The sequence below is a fragment of the Barbus barbus genome (assembly GCF_936440315.1).
Source record: "Barbus barbus genome assembly, chromosome: 1".
Taxonomy (NCBI): domain Eukaryota; kingdom Metazoa; phylum Chordata; class Actinopteri; order Cypriniformes; family Cyprinidae; genus Barbus; species Barbus barbus.
Window position 1 is genome coordinate 8,910,474 of NC_136729.1, and position 16,556 is coordinate 8,927,029.

A 16,556-nucleotide genomic window follows, 5' to 3' on the forward strand; every position below is an offset into this window, starting at 1 on the left:
TGCTTATGTAATGCATTTGTTATGTTATATAATGTGTGTATTATGAGGTCATTCTGGTTTTACACATCAGCAGCCATTAATAACATTAAGCACCGACTAATCAAACAACATTTAGGTTGTGGTCAGTTCAAAGGGAAAAGTGCTTTTAACAACACCCAGGAGATTTATTTTTTTAAATGTTACATTTTGAACTTTGACTTTGAAACACACTCTACTTAGTGTTTTCTCCAATTTGTGCTGGTGATTGTTATTTGAGGTGTTTATCACTTATTACTTGTTCATACTTATGGTTAGGGATTTCAACAAACCGCTTATCTAAGGCTGCATTCACACTGTCAGTTTTTGGGATGGACAACCGCATTTTCTTTACAGATGTGAGTCTCAATGTCTTGTTCACACAGCAGCTTACAGCTGTGTTTAGAATACTGTCTGTATGAACGTGCAACGGGAGTCAAGCCTGTATTCCTTACGGTAACCATAGCAACAGTGACCAAAGTAAAATCAAAGATGGCGACGTGCATAAAACTGAAAGTTTTATCTTTTTTTTTTGACACGACAACTAGTTGTTCAGTCCTGTTCCGTTCACACAGCTCGTGTGTTCTGAGAATGCGGTTGTGAGTCCTGAAAATTTACAGGTGTATGTTCGGTTACAGAATGCGGTTGTCACGCCCGTAAATAACCGAACTGTGTGTGAACGTAACCATATTAAGGACTCTCATACAGGATTGACAGCCGTATTCTGCTGCTGCGTGAACGTGGCCTACGTATTAAATCTCAACACAAAATCATAAATCATGCGTTTTTTGTTTTTGTTTGTTTGTTTAAGGTTATTTTTTGATTAATTTGATGCAATTTGTAAAGATGGATAAAAAAGACCTATATACTATCTATAGATAAGGCCGGGCCTGTTAACGCAAAACATTATTAAAAAGAAAATTCTACTTTACTGCTATTTTGATCCTAGTCGAATGATAGTCGAATCATATGTTTGGGGGCAGGTCAAAATGCATTACCAAGAGTCAAGTCAGACATTCGACAGTCATTATTACATTAACGCACAGGGAAAATGTGTTATGGACTCCTCGCAGATACAAAAATTTTTTATGTTTTGATTAAAAGATAGCATTAAACATCAGTGAAACCCTAATAATTCATAAATTTTTTTACAGTAGTGCTCTCATTATAACGTTATGTATATGACAGAAGTTATTAATGTTCTGCATTTCTGTTTTGAGCTGCGCGCGCTGAAGATGACCAGTAGAATGCAGCATTTGATAGCGGGTTTTTAATCAAAGGGATTTAACTCATCATATCTCATATAGAATACGCTTCATTATTTATACAACATAATGTTATATTACGACCTATAGGCTATCTGCACAAAATGCGCATGTCTGCGCGGCTCTGAATGAACTCCTTTTGTGGACGCGTTCTTCATGCAACAACTTGCAGAAACACAGCAACTAAACTCTAAAAATCCACAGCGTTTTATTATAATAGTGTTCTCATAATGAATGAATGAATGATGCATTTATATAGCACTTTGTGTATTGCTGTACACCCAAAGCGCTTTACAGTCATGAGCGGGGGGTCTCTCCTCAGCCACCATCAGTGTGCAGCATCCACTTGATGCGATGGCAGCCACAGTACAACGGTGCCAGTGCGCTCACCACACACCAGCTAAAGGTGGAGAGGAGAGAGAGACAGAGCCAATCAAGTGGATGGGGATTATTAGGAGGCCATGATAGACAAGGGCCAGTAGAGGGAATTTGTCCAGGACACCGGGGTTACACCCCTACTCTTTTATGAGAAGTGCCATGGGATTTTTAATGACCACAGAGAGTCAGGAGCTCGGTTTAACGTCTCATCCGAAAGACGTAAAACATGAAGACATAATGTTATGTATATGACAGTCCCAGTCATAGTTATTAATATTCTGCATTGTTGTTTGTCCTGCTCGCGCTGTATGCTGAAGGGATACTACAATGAAGCGCTTTACTGCAGCACAACTCAAACCGATATATATAAACTGGCTGAAATGTTTTGAAATCACTTTTACCCAACATGATCGAAAAAATCCTGTCAATTTGAGTCTTGTTAAAGATTTAAATCCCTGCCGCCAAAATGCTCATCTGTCGATCATGGATTATGGAAAGTGAAACTTAAATCTATAGGGGTGGTTGGATTTATTCACGCATGTTAAAATATTTATTTAAAGCTTCCTCCTTTTCATATTTACAGCATTATCTTAATAGCCTGCATATTAACTTATTGGGACCGGTAGTTCTATGTGAAATCAGACATTTCAGCACCTCCATATAGTCAAAATGGTATGATCATAACACCCTGCGAATATTCGACTGTGAGATTGGGAGTCGAATCAGGCTCTTCCTGTCGATGCATTGAATCGTCGACTATTCGGGGTCACCCCTAAATACAATCAAAAATCTTTTTTTTATTTTAATTATTTAAAAAAAAAAATAATAGTATTTTTGTATGTATTTCTATTTATGAAAAATTCCATGTATAAATTAAGAAATTTAGAAATTTCTTAACTGCTTTAAGATTTTCATCAGCCTGGAACCAAAATAGTATAGAGTCTTGGATTCTGTTGGCATGGGTTAGTTTTTAAAGGGGGCATAACACACACAGTTTCACCCAATCTCATGTAAATCTTACACCTATAGAGTAGTACTGCATCCTTCAAATCTCCAAAAAGTCTTTAGTTTTATCATAAATATAAAAGAAATGTACAGCTTTACGATTTTCTCCGGAAACAGCCGAGCTCCCGGAGACGCATCGTGGGGGCGGAGCTAACGGAGCTAAAGATTGACGTGCACTTAAGTGCCGATCGCCAATAAAATACAGACATTTGATGCTGATTCACTTACCATCTGCAATTCTGAATCATGACCGGGATCTTTTATAGCTGGGATTGCTCCATCTTTCAGTATCAAACGATGTGTAAATCCAGCATTGAACTGGGACTTGTTTATAAAATGTGCGTTAAAAAAAAAACACACACATGAGAAACTCCGTTGCTGCCCCGGAAAAAAAAAACTGCATCCACTGTTCATGTAATGCTGGGTTCTTTTGGGAAGCTGAACAAGGTTATCTTTCCCTCACAACCAAAAACACACTTCTCTAATCTGAACATTCTTCCCGAGCGAGTCCCCTGCAGTGCAGCCGAATGAAGCACGTTGATGGGCGCGCTCTTGATCTCATTGCAGTCAATGTGTGCACGCTCTTCCGGGAGAAATGGGAGTTCTACCCTTCATGTCATCATGAAACTTCCCAAAGCTTGTAAGAAACCCGTAAGTGTGTATTTGGCACAGAAATACTCTGTTATACCTCCAAATCGTTTTTTGAGACTTTGGCCATGTTTAGCATGAGAATCCAACTCTTTAACAGTGTAACTAACTTAACATGCATGAAACAGCATTGGACCCCCCCTTTAAACACCCAAAACACCTTTGCACTTTGACGATGAGCTTTACATGCGCAAGCACATCTTTTTTTTTTTTCTTTTTTTACATTTACATTTATTCATTTAGCTGACGCTTTTATCCAAAGCGACTTACAATTGCTATATATGTCAGAGGTCGCACGCCTCTGGAGCAACTAGGGGTTAAGTGTCTTGCTCAGGGACACATTGGTGTCTCACAGTGGATTCGAACCCTGGTCTCTCACACCAACGGCATGTGTCTTATCCACTGCGCCATCACCACCCCACAATTGCACATTTTCTTCAGACATGTACTGAATATACACTACATGTCAGATCTTCCCTTTTATGCAGATGGATAATGCGTTATGGGTCAAATCCATTTCTCTTTTGTCATCTCTGCCTTCGTTTCACTCTCAAGCAGCTGTTTTTGAATTATCCTACTAATGAGACGCAGTGGGAGGGTAAGTCGTCTTCCTGTGCCCATTTCACCTTGAATCCGGGGGAAATCTGTGCTTAAGCAGCAGACACTACTCCTTTAGGGGCTAGCATGGGGACAGAGGACAGAGAAATTAAGGTTTTTGGACAGCTGACCCATAACGTCGGCTGTCCAAAAAGTGCCTTCTGCTACAGGAAAGCCGAATGTGGAGATGGCAGCACGCTAGCAGAGATGGCACACAGCATGGCTGATTCCTCTGCCAGAACTCATTAAGCCGGAATATTGCTTTGGAGGAAACAGTAGATGCCATTGTTGGAAATTGCTTTATAACAAATAAAACTGAGGGTTCTTGTTGCATTTTTGAGAGAAGATAGATTATTTGTATTTACTATCGTGTATATCTGTTATGCCTTTCTCGTGTCCTGGAAAGTAGTTATAGCCAGCTTTCTCTTTGTCCTACAGGGATATTTGGGACTTTTGAAATGTAGTTATGGGATAAAAACATTAAGTCTTTCCAAGATTTTGTGCTGTGTTTTTCTGTCGTTGTGGGTTTGTTTGCAGTTCGGTCTGCACCAAAGCTCTCAGATTGTTTTGGAAAACCTGAAACGACTGAACTTTTGTTTATTTGCACTAACCCGTATGAGGGCAACCTTGAGTAACCTCGCACCCTTGTGTATCAAAAGAGTGATTTACATTGTTTTGAAGATGCTTGACTCTGATTTCTCATCTTTTTACCACTTTAAAATCTAAGAGCTCTTGGCAGAATCTGCTGTCTCTTTATTTTTTTTATTTTTTTAACCCGAGGCTGGGATCACAATTACTCAACACCTTTTGACATTTTGGACAAAGCGCTCTGGCTCGTTCCCAAATCGCCAATTCGTTTTAAGATTCTCTTTTGTACAGGGTAGTGGAAAAAGATAAGATGGTCTCCTCTGTTGTGAAGCGTCTGTAAAAGGATGTTTGAAAGAGAAGAATGTAGCCACTTGTCACCTTTTGAATGAACTCCAAATTTGAATGCGATCGTGCATGCAGTCCTCCTCTTCCTTTGAAAGGAACTTTTATGTGCAGCGCTATCTGTGCACCTCATCCCTTTCATATGTGAGCATTAGATGTTAAATATTTAGCAAACAGAAGAAAGATCTCTATCATATGGGATTTTTAGTGGGGTTATTCATTGTAGCTGCTTTCTCTACAGCTTTTCTGTATGATTAGTTATGTTATATCTCTCCACCAGTGGTAATCTATGTATTATTTTGCTTCTCAAAGAAAATAAAGATTCTGGTGGTGGGTGGCTAATTAAATATTTGACGGGCTAGAATTTGAATGTCACTTATTGCAGGCAGGTTGGCATTGGCAGTGTTAAAGAAGCGAAGGTATGATATGTATTTATGTATGTATATTAATATACACAAAGATTACTGAAAAGATAATGAAAGTTTGTTTTGAGTTTATGCAGTGTTGAAAGTGGATCACCAGTTTCAAGGATTTCACATTTTTATGCATAGTTATGATTTTAGATTATATTTATATTTTCATTTCATTAAATTTTCATTTATATTTTTATATTTATGAGAAGTAAATTATAGTATGTTGACTACAATTAAAAAGTTTGGGGTCAGTAATGTTATAATGTTCCAAAAAGAACACTTCAAATAAATGTTTTCAGATAAATAAATAATTATAATAAAGTGTGCTATTTTCCAAAAGGTTTTTTTATGACAACAAAATTATGCTGCCTTATTTAATTTTTTTGTTAAGGTTAATAAAGACTTACTTAATCTCTGAAGAACCTCTCATCACACATTTCTTAGCCCAGTATTAAATGTAGCTTTCCATGACATACACTATCAGACACATTTTGACATCTCTATATGAATTCTACATTTCTACTAATGTCACAGTAAATCTGGATAATATTGAATCATTACTGACAAAAATTCACACAATCTGATTGTACCCCTCTCCATGCTTTCCAGTGCCAGAACAAGCTCAACAGCTTGATTGATGGAGGAGTTTTTGCCCTAACCCCCTTCTCTCTCTCTCTGTCTCTGTCTCTGTCTCTCTCTCTCGGTCTCTCTCTCTGTCTCTCTCTCTCTCTGTCTCTCTCTCTGTCTCTCTCTCTCTGTCTCTCTCTCTGTCTCTGTCTCTCTCTGTCTCTCTATAAACATGAAGTCATCCATTCTTACCATTTTACTATCTAATCTAATTACAATAGTCAGGCTGCAGTTTGTAGTTACTGTAAGATATAACACATGCAGGTACAGTATATTTGTGTGTGATTTGCTCTCTGCCCTATGCTCTAATATGTATCGTGTTTTGCAGGTGTGCGCATGTTGGATGGAGAGGTCACTGATGTGGTGGAAGCTCAGTCCCTCAGTCTCAACCCACAGCACATTGACATCTACAGCGCCAGCTGGGGACCCGAAGACGACGGCAAAACGGTGGATGGACCTGCAAAGCTGGCCAAAGAAGCTTTCCTACACGGCGTGATGGAGGTTTGTCTTTTCTCTAATCTGAACTTATTGCACTTCTTTGTCCTTTAGCTAATGTAGGCCAGAAATACTCCTTGTGGTGCTGAAAGGGGCTATATTGTGTACTTTTGGTTCATTTTATTATTTTATTGTATCCTGATTTAAAGCACCAGATGACATAACAGCTCTGTTGGCTGTGGAGTCAAGACATTTACAAATATGATTAAAAGATGAATATGAGACAAAACTACAGAATGTCACATTTTATTATTGGGTGATTCAACACATAGATGTTTTACCAGCTAAGAAGTTCAGCACTTTTAGAGTTTCTTCCCTCTATCTGATGTGAGCATAAGTATTGGAGCAGTTGCCTCACGGGTCTTTCTAAGTGATCAGCTGTGTCCTGTTGCATTAATTCTTCAGATATTAAAAGCAGGGAATGTGTCGTATCAGTTATATCCATTACTTCTGTATTCTGAATCTTGCATTCGATGATGACACACACAAACCAGGATGAAGACGAGGGAGCTGACTGAGAGAAAAGTAAGCAATTTGGATGCTAAAAGAAAAGAAGTCAGTTAGAGCTCTAGCAAAAACAAAGGGCATGGAGAAATCAAGAGTTTGGAAACCACCAGCGAAACCAACAACAACCTGATCGGCTGAGAAAACAACAGTAGTTGATGACAGACAAATCATAAAAGCTGTGAAAATGAATCCTAAAAGACGTGTCTGTAAAATCACCAACAACTTCCAGAAAGCTGGGGTGATGCTCTGACAATCTACTGTCCTCAGGAGACTTTGACACAGAATTACAGATGCTACACAGCAAGATGCAAACCTCTGACCAGCACCAAAAATAGAAAGGCAAGATTACAGTTTGCAAAAAAGCACAAAGGTGAGCCAGAAGAGTTTTGGAGCTGTGTTTATTGACCGTTGAGACAAAGATGAACCTTTATCTAAGTGATGGGAAAGCAAAAATGTGGAGAAAAAAAGGGAACTGCAATGATCCCAAGCATACAGCCTCATCTGTAAAGCATGGTGGAGGTGGTGTCATGGCATGGGCATGCATGGCTGTCTCTGGAACAGGCCCTCTCAACTTTACTGATGACTTAATGTATGATGACAGTAGCAGAATGAATTTGGAAGGGTACAAAACCATCTTGCCTACCAATATTCAAGAAAATGCCACTAGATTCATTGGGAAGTGCTTCATATTGCATCAGGACAATGACCCAAAACACCCTGCCAGTTCAGTCAAGGAATTTATAAGGGCAAAGAAATGGAAAGTCTTAGATTGCCCAAGTCAATCTCCAGATTTAAATCCGATTGAACATGAATTTCACCAGCTGGAGAGGAGAGTAAAGGCAGAAACTCCCCAAAACAAGCAACAATTGGAATTGACTGCATTAAAGGCTGGTAAAAGCATTTCAAAGGATGAGACCAAGAGTCTGGTGATGTCTATGGGTCCCAGACTCACTGCTGCGATTGTGCGCAAGGGATCTGCAACTAAATAATAGCTTTTAATCTTTTATATCTGCCTTATGTTCAACTGTCCCAATACTTATGCTCACATCAGATAGAGGGATGAAACTCTAAAAGTGCTGTTCTTTTTATTTGGTAAAACATGTATGTATTGAAACGGCTAATAATAAAATGTGACATTCTGTAGTTTTGTCTCATATTCATCTTTTAATCATATTTGCAAATGTCTTGACTCCACAGCCAACAGAGCAATTTTGTCTTTACTGTTCCAATACTTATGGAGGGTACTGTGTGTGTGTGTGTGTGTGTGTGTGCGCGCATGTTTATGTGGTTTGAGGACACAAATTTGTATAATGACATGGGTATGACAGAGGTATTACAATATGAAGGTGGTTTATGAGGACACTGCCTATGTGCCCGTAATTCAAAAGGCTTAAAATTGACAATCTAAAAATGCACAAAGTCTCCTGTGTATGTATGCATGTATGTGTGTGTATGTATAGATAGATAGATAGATAGATAGATAGATATAGAAAAATAATGAAATATTTTTTGGTCTTTAGTCATTAGAGGCGTTTTTTATTGCCTACTGTTTTGATTTAGTATCGATACTAAGGTACCAGTCAGAGCTTGACGCCATATCGAACTTACTCGGATGGACCATGGAGGAAATTTTGCGCTGTGAATGTCTACATAAAACCCCTTTTCAAAATGAGCAGTGGAGATGTCCTGTTTTTCATGACGTACAATTGCTTCTGTGACTCAAGGGCTATTTCTACAGTTTCCTGCCGTTATCTGCATCAGTTGGTCTGTGCCACTAACAGTCAGAGTGAAGTTTGTTTAATTTAAATGTCACATTAAATGGCAATTTTTACCAAGACATCTTCATGCGGATTTTCCAGTGCGTGAACAGTATTGACATTCTTAATACCTAATTACTTAATGCCATTTGAGCTAAACTGCTATCATGCGCGGGGTAATGGAACGGCATTCGTTTCAGCCCTTCACTCATATGAACGTGCTCTGGGGTTGTAAAACTGGCTGAGGACCAGCTAAAGGACAATGGAGGAGAGCCGTGCCAAGACGCTACCTACCGCAGTGTGTCGTGGATGGATTTAATAGGAGCAGACCTTTTGTAGAAAAATGCTGAGAGGCGATTTAGTCCGCAAGACCACTTTACGCTTTCATTTCAGATTGATATGAATCACTTAAAGCAATAGTTCGTCCCAAAAATGAAAATTCTATTATCGTTTACTCACCCTCAAGTCGTCCCAGATTTGTATGCCAAATTTGCTTCTGTGGAACACAAAAGAAAATATTACAAATTTTTCTGGGTTTTTTTTTTGTTGTTTTTGCTGCTGCTGTAGTTTTTTGGGTCTCACTGACTTTCATTGCATGGGCAAAATCAGTCAAAATATATTATTTTGAAGATAGAAAGTCAAACTGGTTTGCAACAACATGAGGGCAGTGTTATATTTAGTATCGTTGATATACTGTAATAGTTTTGAAGGCATTTTTCATTTTTGAAGGTACTTAAACTAAATGAAAAACCTAAATGTTGTCTTGGCCACTTGCTGAAATTAAACATAAGTGTTTTCTTTCTTTTTCAGTTAATTTTATTTCAGTAATGTGCAAGCGCTCTTAACCACAACTACGGTTTATTTTAACATGATCACTGTCATTGTTTGTTTTTTCCACTTACAGTGTGTTAGATTATCCATTATCATAATTTATTCTTTAAATTCAACCATAAATAACAAGTTATTTATTGATGTTTTTGCAGTATAACATTAAAGAATTACGTTAAGGGTCTTAATGCTACATTTTATTACACTTATGCCATAGCATAGATAGCATACACTATATGCATAGATCCATAGCATAAATGCATTGTGCAGAATTTGTTCCAAGTATGAATGATCACATTAGAATTACTGAATTATATTGGGTAGACCTTTTAAAAGAACAGATGGTCAGAGCTGTAAGAATTTCCCTGTCACTGTTCCTATAAATAAGTGACAAGGACAAAAAAACAAATCTTGAACTGATTACACAGACTAGCTTTGTATTTTCCCTATCCATATTTTCTAGCCATTGTTTCTGGTGTCCAAATCGTGAGTGTTTATGTGTGCCAGCAGCAGACAGATTTGTTTGGGAAACAAGATCCATGTTGCGTGGAGAAGGCCAATGCAAATGTGGCTCTGCTCTGTGTAAACACCCTCGCTGAATAGATGCCCACAATCAAGCAGGTGTGCACTGTAACAGAGAGCAAACTCTTAAAGACACAGCCAAACTTTGCACCGCAGTCTTTCTCTGCACGCTATGTTCCCCTGCAGAATTTTTTTGGCACATTGTTGAAATTGTAAGGTAAACGATAAAAGGCAACAAGTAAACAGCATCTGAATCAAACTATTTGCACTGTTGGCCTTTCCTTGTGGCGACATAGTAAAATTAAAGTCACACGGTTATTCAAACATGTTAATGTGGTGCATGTATTTTTCACGAGCTCTTTATCGGTTCTGACAGTGTGCTTTTGCATTACTGCGCTTCTTCTGAGAAGCAGACTGCAAAAGCCCGGTGCTGTTTGTCTTTCATTTGTGCCTGAAAATAAACATGCATGATAAATGTCTTGAAGATTAGCGTCATCCCACAAGGTCCTTTTAAAAGCATCTGGCCTGGCAATCGAAACCATGATAGTGCTTCAGTTGTCCATGACACTTTGAAAACCCTTTCTGCCAGACAATCCTTTCCAAACTCCACTTATCACAAATATTATCCAGTTGTTTTGAGTATTGTCACCGGTAATCCTCCTGTTTCAGACTTGGCAGGGCAGCGCTCGCATCTGGCTTTGTGTTAGATTGGGCTTGCATGAAGGGAGATGCCAGCGCTTTTGTCTGACTGTGTGTTTCTCCTCCCAAATTCTAGGGCCGTGGAGGACGGGGCTCCATCTTTGTGTGGGCTTCGGGGAACGGCGGCCGAGAGAAGGACAGCTGCAACTGTGATGGCTACACCAATAGCATCTATACACTGTCGATCAGCAGCAGCACACAGAACGGCAACGTGCCCTGGTACAGCGAGGCCTGTTCGTCCACCCTCGCCACAACCTACAGCAGTGGAGGCCTCAATGAGAAACAGATTGTGAGTCTCTCTCTCGCTCTTTCTTTCTCTCCGCCTCCAGAAAATCAGCAACAGTTATCCTTTAATTGAAGAAGTGGCGTAGCAAATCTAATCCAAAAATAAAGAATCTGAAAACAGTTGGAGATCAGAAGATAGCCTGCCAAGCCAATTTATGAAGAATTGTTGCCGCGGCTTTAAAGTTCTTAAAGGCTTTTTGGCTGTCTGTGAATGCTGCGGTCACTAGTGAGGGGGAAAATAGATGGTTTTTGTCTTCATGGCCTGTTTGAGGCAAACCATATCCTCTCACTATCACGCATGGCTTGGTTTTTATCTTTGTGTTTACGATTATTAATAATGTTTAAGTCGAGGGACACTGTTTTTATTGCATACACTTGTGCTTAGGGATTTCGACAAACCCCAGTCCTGAGTATTACAATGTGTCCTAACCAGACAAATCAACCAGCCATAAAAGCTACAGTATTTCTTCTGTGTAAATCAAATTATGTAGCTTGTTGAGGAGAGGTGTGCTATTACTAAGTGATCAGACTTGCAATTTTGGGCTGGCTGATGATAAAATGGGTGAAAGACATTCAAGACAGATTTTAAGGTGAAAACTAGATAAAGTTTGTCGAGACAAACTTTAAGTTGGCTTGAGAAAGCTGGACCAGAAAGTTTGAAAAAGTTTGAAAAGTTTAAAAAGTTTAAGAAGTTTAAAAAAGTTTTAAGTTTGATGGTTTGCAGTCTGAAATAGTTTGAAGTTTAAATTAGTTTTAAAAGCTTAAAGTTTGAATGTTTTAAAGGCAATACAGTCTGTCAGAAATGATGATTAGCATGTTACTAGCATGTCACTAGCATGTTGCTAGCATGATTAGCATGACTAGCATGTTGCTAGCATGTTTTTAGCATGATTTAGCATGCTAGTAGCATCTCTAGGAAGGGATTAGCACGTTAATAACATGTTTCTAGCATGATTAGCATGATACTAGCATGATTAGCAAGTGATTAGCATGTTACTAGCATGTTTCTAGCATGATAAGCATGCTATTAGAATGTCGCTAACATGATTAGCAAGTGACTAGCATGTTGTTAGCATGATAGATAGATTAAGAAATTTAATAGATACATTCTTAAAGGTGTGCAAGTGAAGTTCTTCAAAAATTCTTTGAGGTTCTTAAATATTTTTTTGGTAGACTTTGTGTTGATTTCTAATTGTATGGTGGTTCTTCTTGCTAAAGTCTTGCTCGTCAACTCAATGAAAAACACCTGAAATGGTATCATTTTCTGCCACCTGCTGATTACAGTGAAAATCATAAGTTCACGCTATTTTCGGTGCGACTCCCTTGGTTGGAGATCAGCACTCGGTGTCATGTTTCAAAAATAAAATCCTAACAAGATCCTTATTTGAATTTTTTTATAGATTTGTTATTTACTAGGGCTGCAACAATATATTGTCGCAATATATTGCAATACAAAATGGAACGGTGTGTTTCGTGAAATGACAGTATATATTGTGCATAGTTCACCCAAAACCGAAAGTATAGACAAGATTTAATTTAGTCTGTTATTCACTTATGAAAAGTGAAACAAAGAGTGTAACAAATATGGTAAAGCTGGCAGCTTGCACATTTGAGTTTTCATGTTTATTCATTATTATTAAAAAATATTTATATAGATTACTATAAATTAATAACTTTATTTTAATGTTAATTTATTTCATTTATATATTTATTGTAGCTATATCTAGGCAGGGACAAAGTGCAAGCATGTCTTACATAATTCTTAGTTGAATCATGAAGATCTCCTTTCTGGTTAATGGACTACCTTTTGTTGACTGTTTATCATATGCTTGTGTGGAGCCGACTTGTGACGTGTATTTGTACCACCTCTATTTACAAAGATTAAGAACATTCTTATTTTTCTAATTGTAAGACTCTAACATTCTTAAATTTATTCTTTATTCTTAAGTTAAAAAATAGAAGAAAGAAAAATATATATTCTTAATAATTCGTGAATCTGGCCCCAGAACCCTCTAGCAACTGGATATTAGTTCTCTAAGAACTACTCAGATCAAGCCTATAGCAACACCCTGGCAACAATCTACAACGCCCTGGCATATTGACACTGACATTTGCATCAACAAACAACCTTTTTGGGTTCTTCACAAAATGTTAAGCTGTAGTTTCAAAGCATAAATATCGCTGTGATTCAAAACAACCCCTCTCTGTCATAGCATGACATTTTCTTTGCTTATGTTCGGTTTTGTTTCTTTACCCGCCTCTGTGCCGACAGAGGCGTGCACCCAAGCATTGTTCTCAAAACCGGGCAAGGCTTGACTGACTCATCTATTGTCCTGCATTCAAGACACAGACACTGGTTTTCACAATGGAGGTGCTTTTAAAGGACAGAAGCCTGATACCCGCTGTTTCCTCTGCCGCATAGACTGTCAGGCGATATTCCTCTCCTGTGGTATCCCAAGATCCATTTTTAAGTGTGCAATTGCTGAATTCTCCTGTTGTCTCTCCTGTCATTCAGCCTCTCTGTCATTTTTAGCAATTAGTCTTCATTCATATTTTTATATTATAATTTTCATATAATCTGTAGTTTGTGCACCCAGGAGAATACAAAATCTAAGATTCGCTGATTAAACTGATATTTTAGTAGCTCTGGCCTAACTATAGCAAACATCAGTCCTGACTCTTCAAATGTTTTTTATTTTTTGTGTAAGGCACCACAATACTTTGTAACAGAAATGGTTTAACAGAATTATGACAGAACTATGGTTTATCTGCAATTAACAACTAATTTATATTCAAATATTTCATGCATAAAGAAATGCATCTATTCAACGTTTTTGGTGCACGAGGATGAGGAAGTTATATAGTCTTTAAGCAGTGTTGGGAGTAAGGCCTTACAAAAGTAATGCATTACAGTAACGTATTACTTTTTGCTGTAATGCAGTAGTGTAAGGCATTGCTAATCAATTTTCAGTAATATTTTACTCTGTACATGTTCAGTAACGCTTGCATTACAACACACTTTTAGCCCCCAATTATTATTATTATTTTTTTAAATTTAATTTAAAGTCTGGCTCCTACTTTTTTTATGTCCTTAGGGCCGGGCTTTGGGCCAATATTCACGTCATAGTTCAGACGCGGGCCGGGCCTCGGGCCTGTTTTAGGCTTCTCCTTATCTTTATATTTTAGACATCCATCAATTATTGATGAAAAAAAAATTGCCGCGCTGGTGGAAACAACATGAGTCTGTGCCGCGACTGTCAAGAGTGACTCAACGGTGTTTAGTGTCCCGCAGCAGCAGCGAGCCGTCAGCTGAAGAGTTCTGCTTCAAATACACGCAATAAAGCAAAAGCCCCAGCAAAAGTAATTACCATGAATGTGTCCGCGGGAAATAGTAAGGATTCGCCATCTCCTCGTTAGACGCGCCTTTAGAGAGAAGTGCATCTTCACAGATAACGATTGTATTAAATAGTTTTTGTTTTTGTTTTTGTTTTTATTTATTTTGTTAAGTAGCAATTTAAAGCTTTCTTTAGTTATATTTATCATGTCTGTGATGCATGTATTTCGGTTCGTTTTTGTGAACGAACGACAGTCGCGCATCACAGATCAGATTTCATTTATCAGCTGAGGAGAGTGAGTCGAGCTGACTGACAAGAGTGAGGTGAAAAAGACAAGACGATGGCAGAAGAGTTTCAAAACGAAATGTAAAAGCGCTTGTTTTAAAAATATTTTTGGATTTTGAAAAGCCTGTTGACCTGGCATTTATCTAAGGTGATATTGGAAGGTCTATTTAATTATTTATTTTTTAAACATTTATTTCTCATTTAGCCTATTTGGTTCCACAGTATTTGCTGATTTTTATTTTATTTAAACTGTGATATTTTTCCCATTATTTTACATCAAGGTGTATGCAGTGTGTGCCTCAACTTTCCATCTCACTAATAAACGCTCTACGTTTTATAATTATTTGTTCCTCGGTCTTTACTGATTTTCAGTTTTGTATAGGCCTATCATGCATATTTAAAATTTGTAAGTTATCTGTTATTTTATATTAGGCATATAGCATGGTGCATTTTTATTCGTTTTGTTAATAAAAGTTAGCTATATTCTATGTTGTATTTTGTTGTTGTTTGATGCCGAATTGCAGTTAATTTAAAAGTGAAAATAAAATACGCACGGTGCTTTTACAAGCTATTTAAGCAAAGGAAAGCGAACTAAAAACAAACAACTGCTTGACGCCAAATTGCCACTAATTTAAAAGTGAAAATAAAACGCGCACAGAGCTTACAAGCTATTTAAAACCGAAGGAAAACAAGGAAAAGAGAGACTCAAACGACGTCCACCCCCCATCCACCGAGGTGATACCGGTGAGGTGTTGACACACGTCGATTAACCAGTGGGAAAATTTCCTCACTGTCACAACCCTACTTGATGCCTTTTTTCCTCCTTTCGGGACCCTTGCTGAACACGCGTTGGAAATAGCAATGGCATTGTCCTCCTCTGCCACCGAGAAAAACTTCCAGACCGGCGAAGACATGTTCGCAAATGAAATGATGACCTAATGAGCACAACACATGCTGAGAGTCACTGCAGTTTAAAGCTGCAATCACTTGCACTCGGAAAGATGAATCTCAGATAAATCAGACTGATTGATTGATTTACCAGCAAACATACTTTATCGGATCTAGTTAACGGATTTAATTGATTTATCGGTGCAATAAAAATGACGTCATTTTCTCTCATATCGGTCAATAATTTATCGGTCCGATAAATATCGTGCATCCCTACATTTAACTGGACCACCTGGGTCACTTAACGGGCAGAAGCTGAATGGCAGTTTTTACGGGGTTTTTACATTTTTTTTGAAGAATGTGAAGAGGTGCTTGCCATGCAGATGCCAGTGTCATGATGCAAAACTCGTTGCCAAGGCATTGATATGCAGTTATTAGGAAGTTCTGGGTGGTTGCCTACTGGCCCAAGTGGAAAGAGCCCTATTCCTGTGAAATCCTTTTTTCTCTCCCAAATTTCCCTCAAAAACCATTGAGAGGATCAGTTTGGTCAGTCATATAAGGTTGAAAAGTAATAGCACGCCGCTCCCCAACAACTCATAATTATCAATTATATCTGTAGCACAAAAGTAACTAGCTAAGTGCAAGGGTCTTGTTCGAATTCTTGATTGTATGTAAAAATAATAATAATAGCAATGCTAGACACAATTAGCAAGATTATTAAATGGGTCTTGAATTGACAAATGGAGATTTCTCTTCATTTGAGATATAGATAGATAGATAGATAGATAGATAGATAGATAGATAGATAGATAGATAGATAGATAGATGTGTATATATGTATGTGTGTGTGTGTGTGTATATGTATATAGAGAGAGAGATATATATATAGATATATATAGATATAGGCTAATGGTCAAAAGTTTGGAATATAAAATGTTTATTTTTAAATGTTTTTGAAATAAATGTATTATGTTCTCCAAGGCTGCATTTATTTAATAAATTTAATAATGTTAGAAATATTTAGAAAAAATGCTATTTCAAAATAACTTTTTTTCTATTTGAATGAATTCCAAAAGA

General features: G+C 37.8%; 1 protein-coding gene across 3 annotated transcripts in view; it reads left to right on the plus strand.

Annotated features, from left to right (window-relative positions):
• The window catches only part of furina (furin (paired basic amino acid cleaving enzyme) a), a 129,765-nt gene that overhangs the window by 90,927 nt on the left and 22,282 nt on the right, over positions 1-16,556 (plus strand). For all 3 annotated transcript variants that reach the window (XM_079400023.1, XM_079400025.1, XM_079400024.1), the window contains 2 exons: positions 6,207-6,379; positions 10,763-10,975. In XM_079400023.1, the coding sequence (XP_079256149.1) occupies positions 6,207-6,379; positions 10,763-10,975 (386 nt within the window). The remainder of the gene's footprint in view (positions 1-6,206; positions 6,380-10,762; positions 10,976-16,556) is intronic.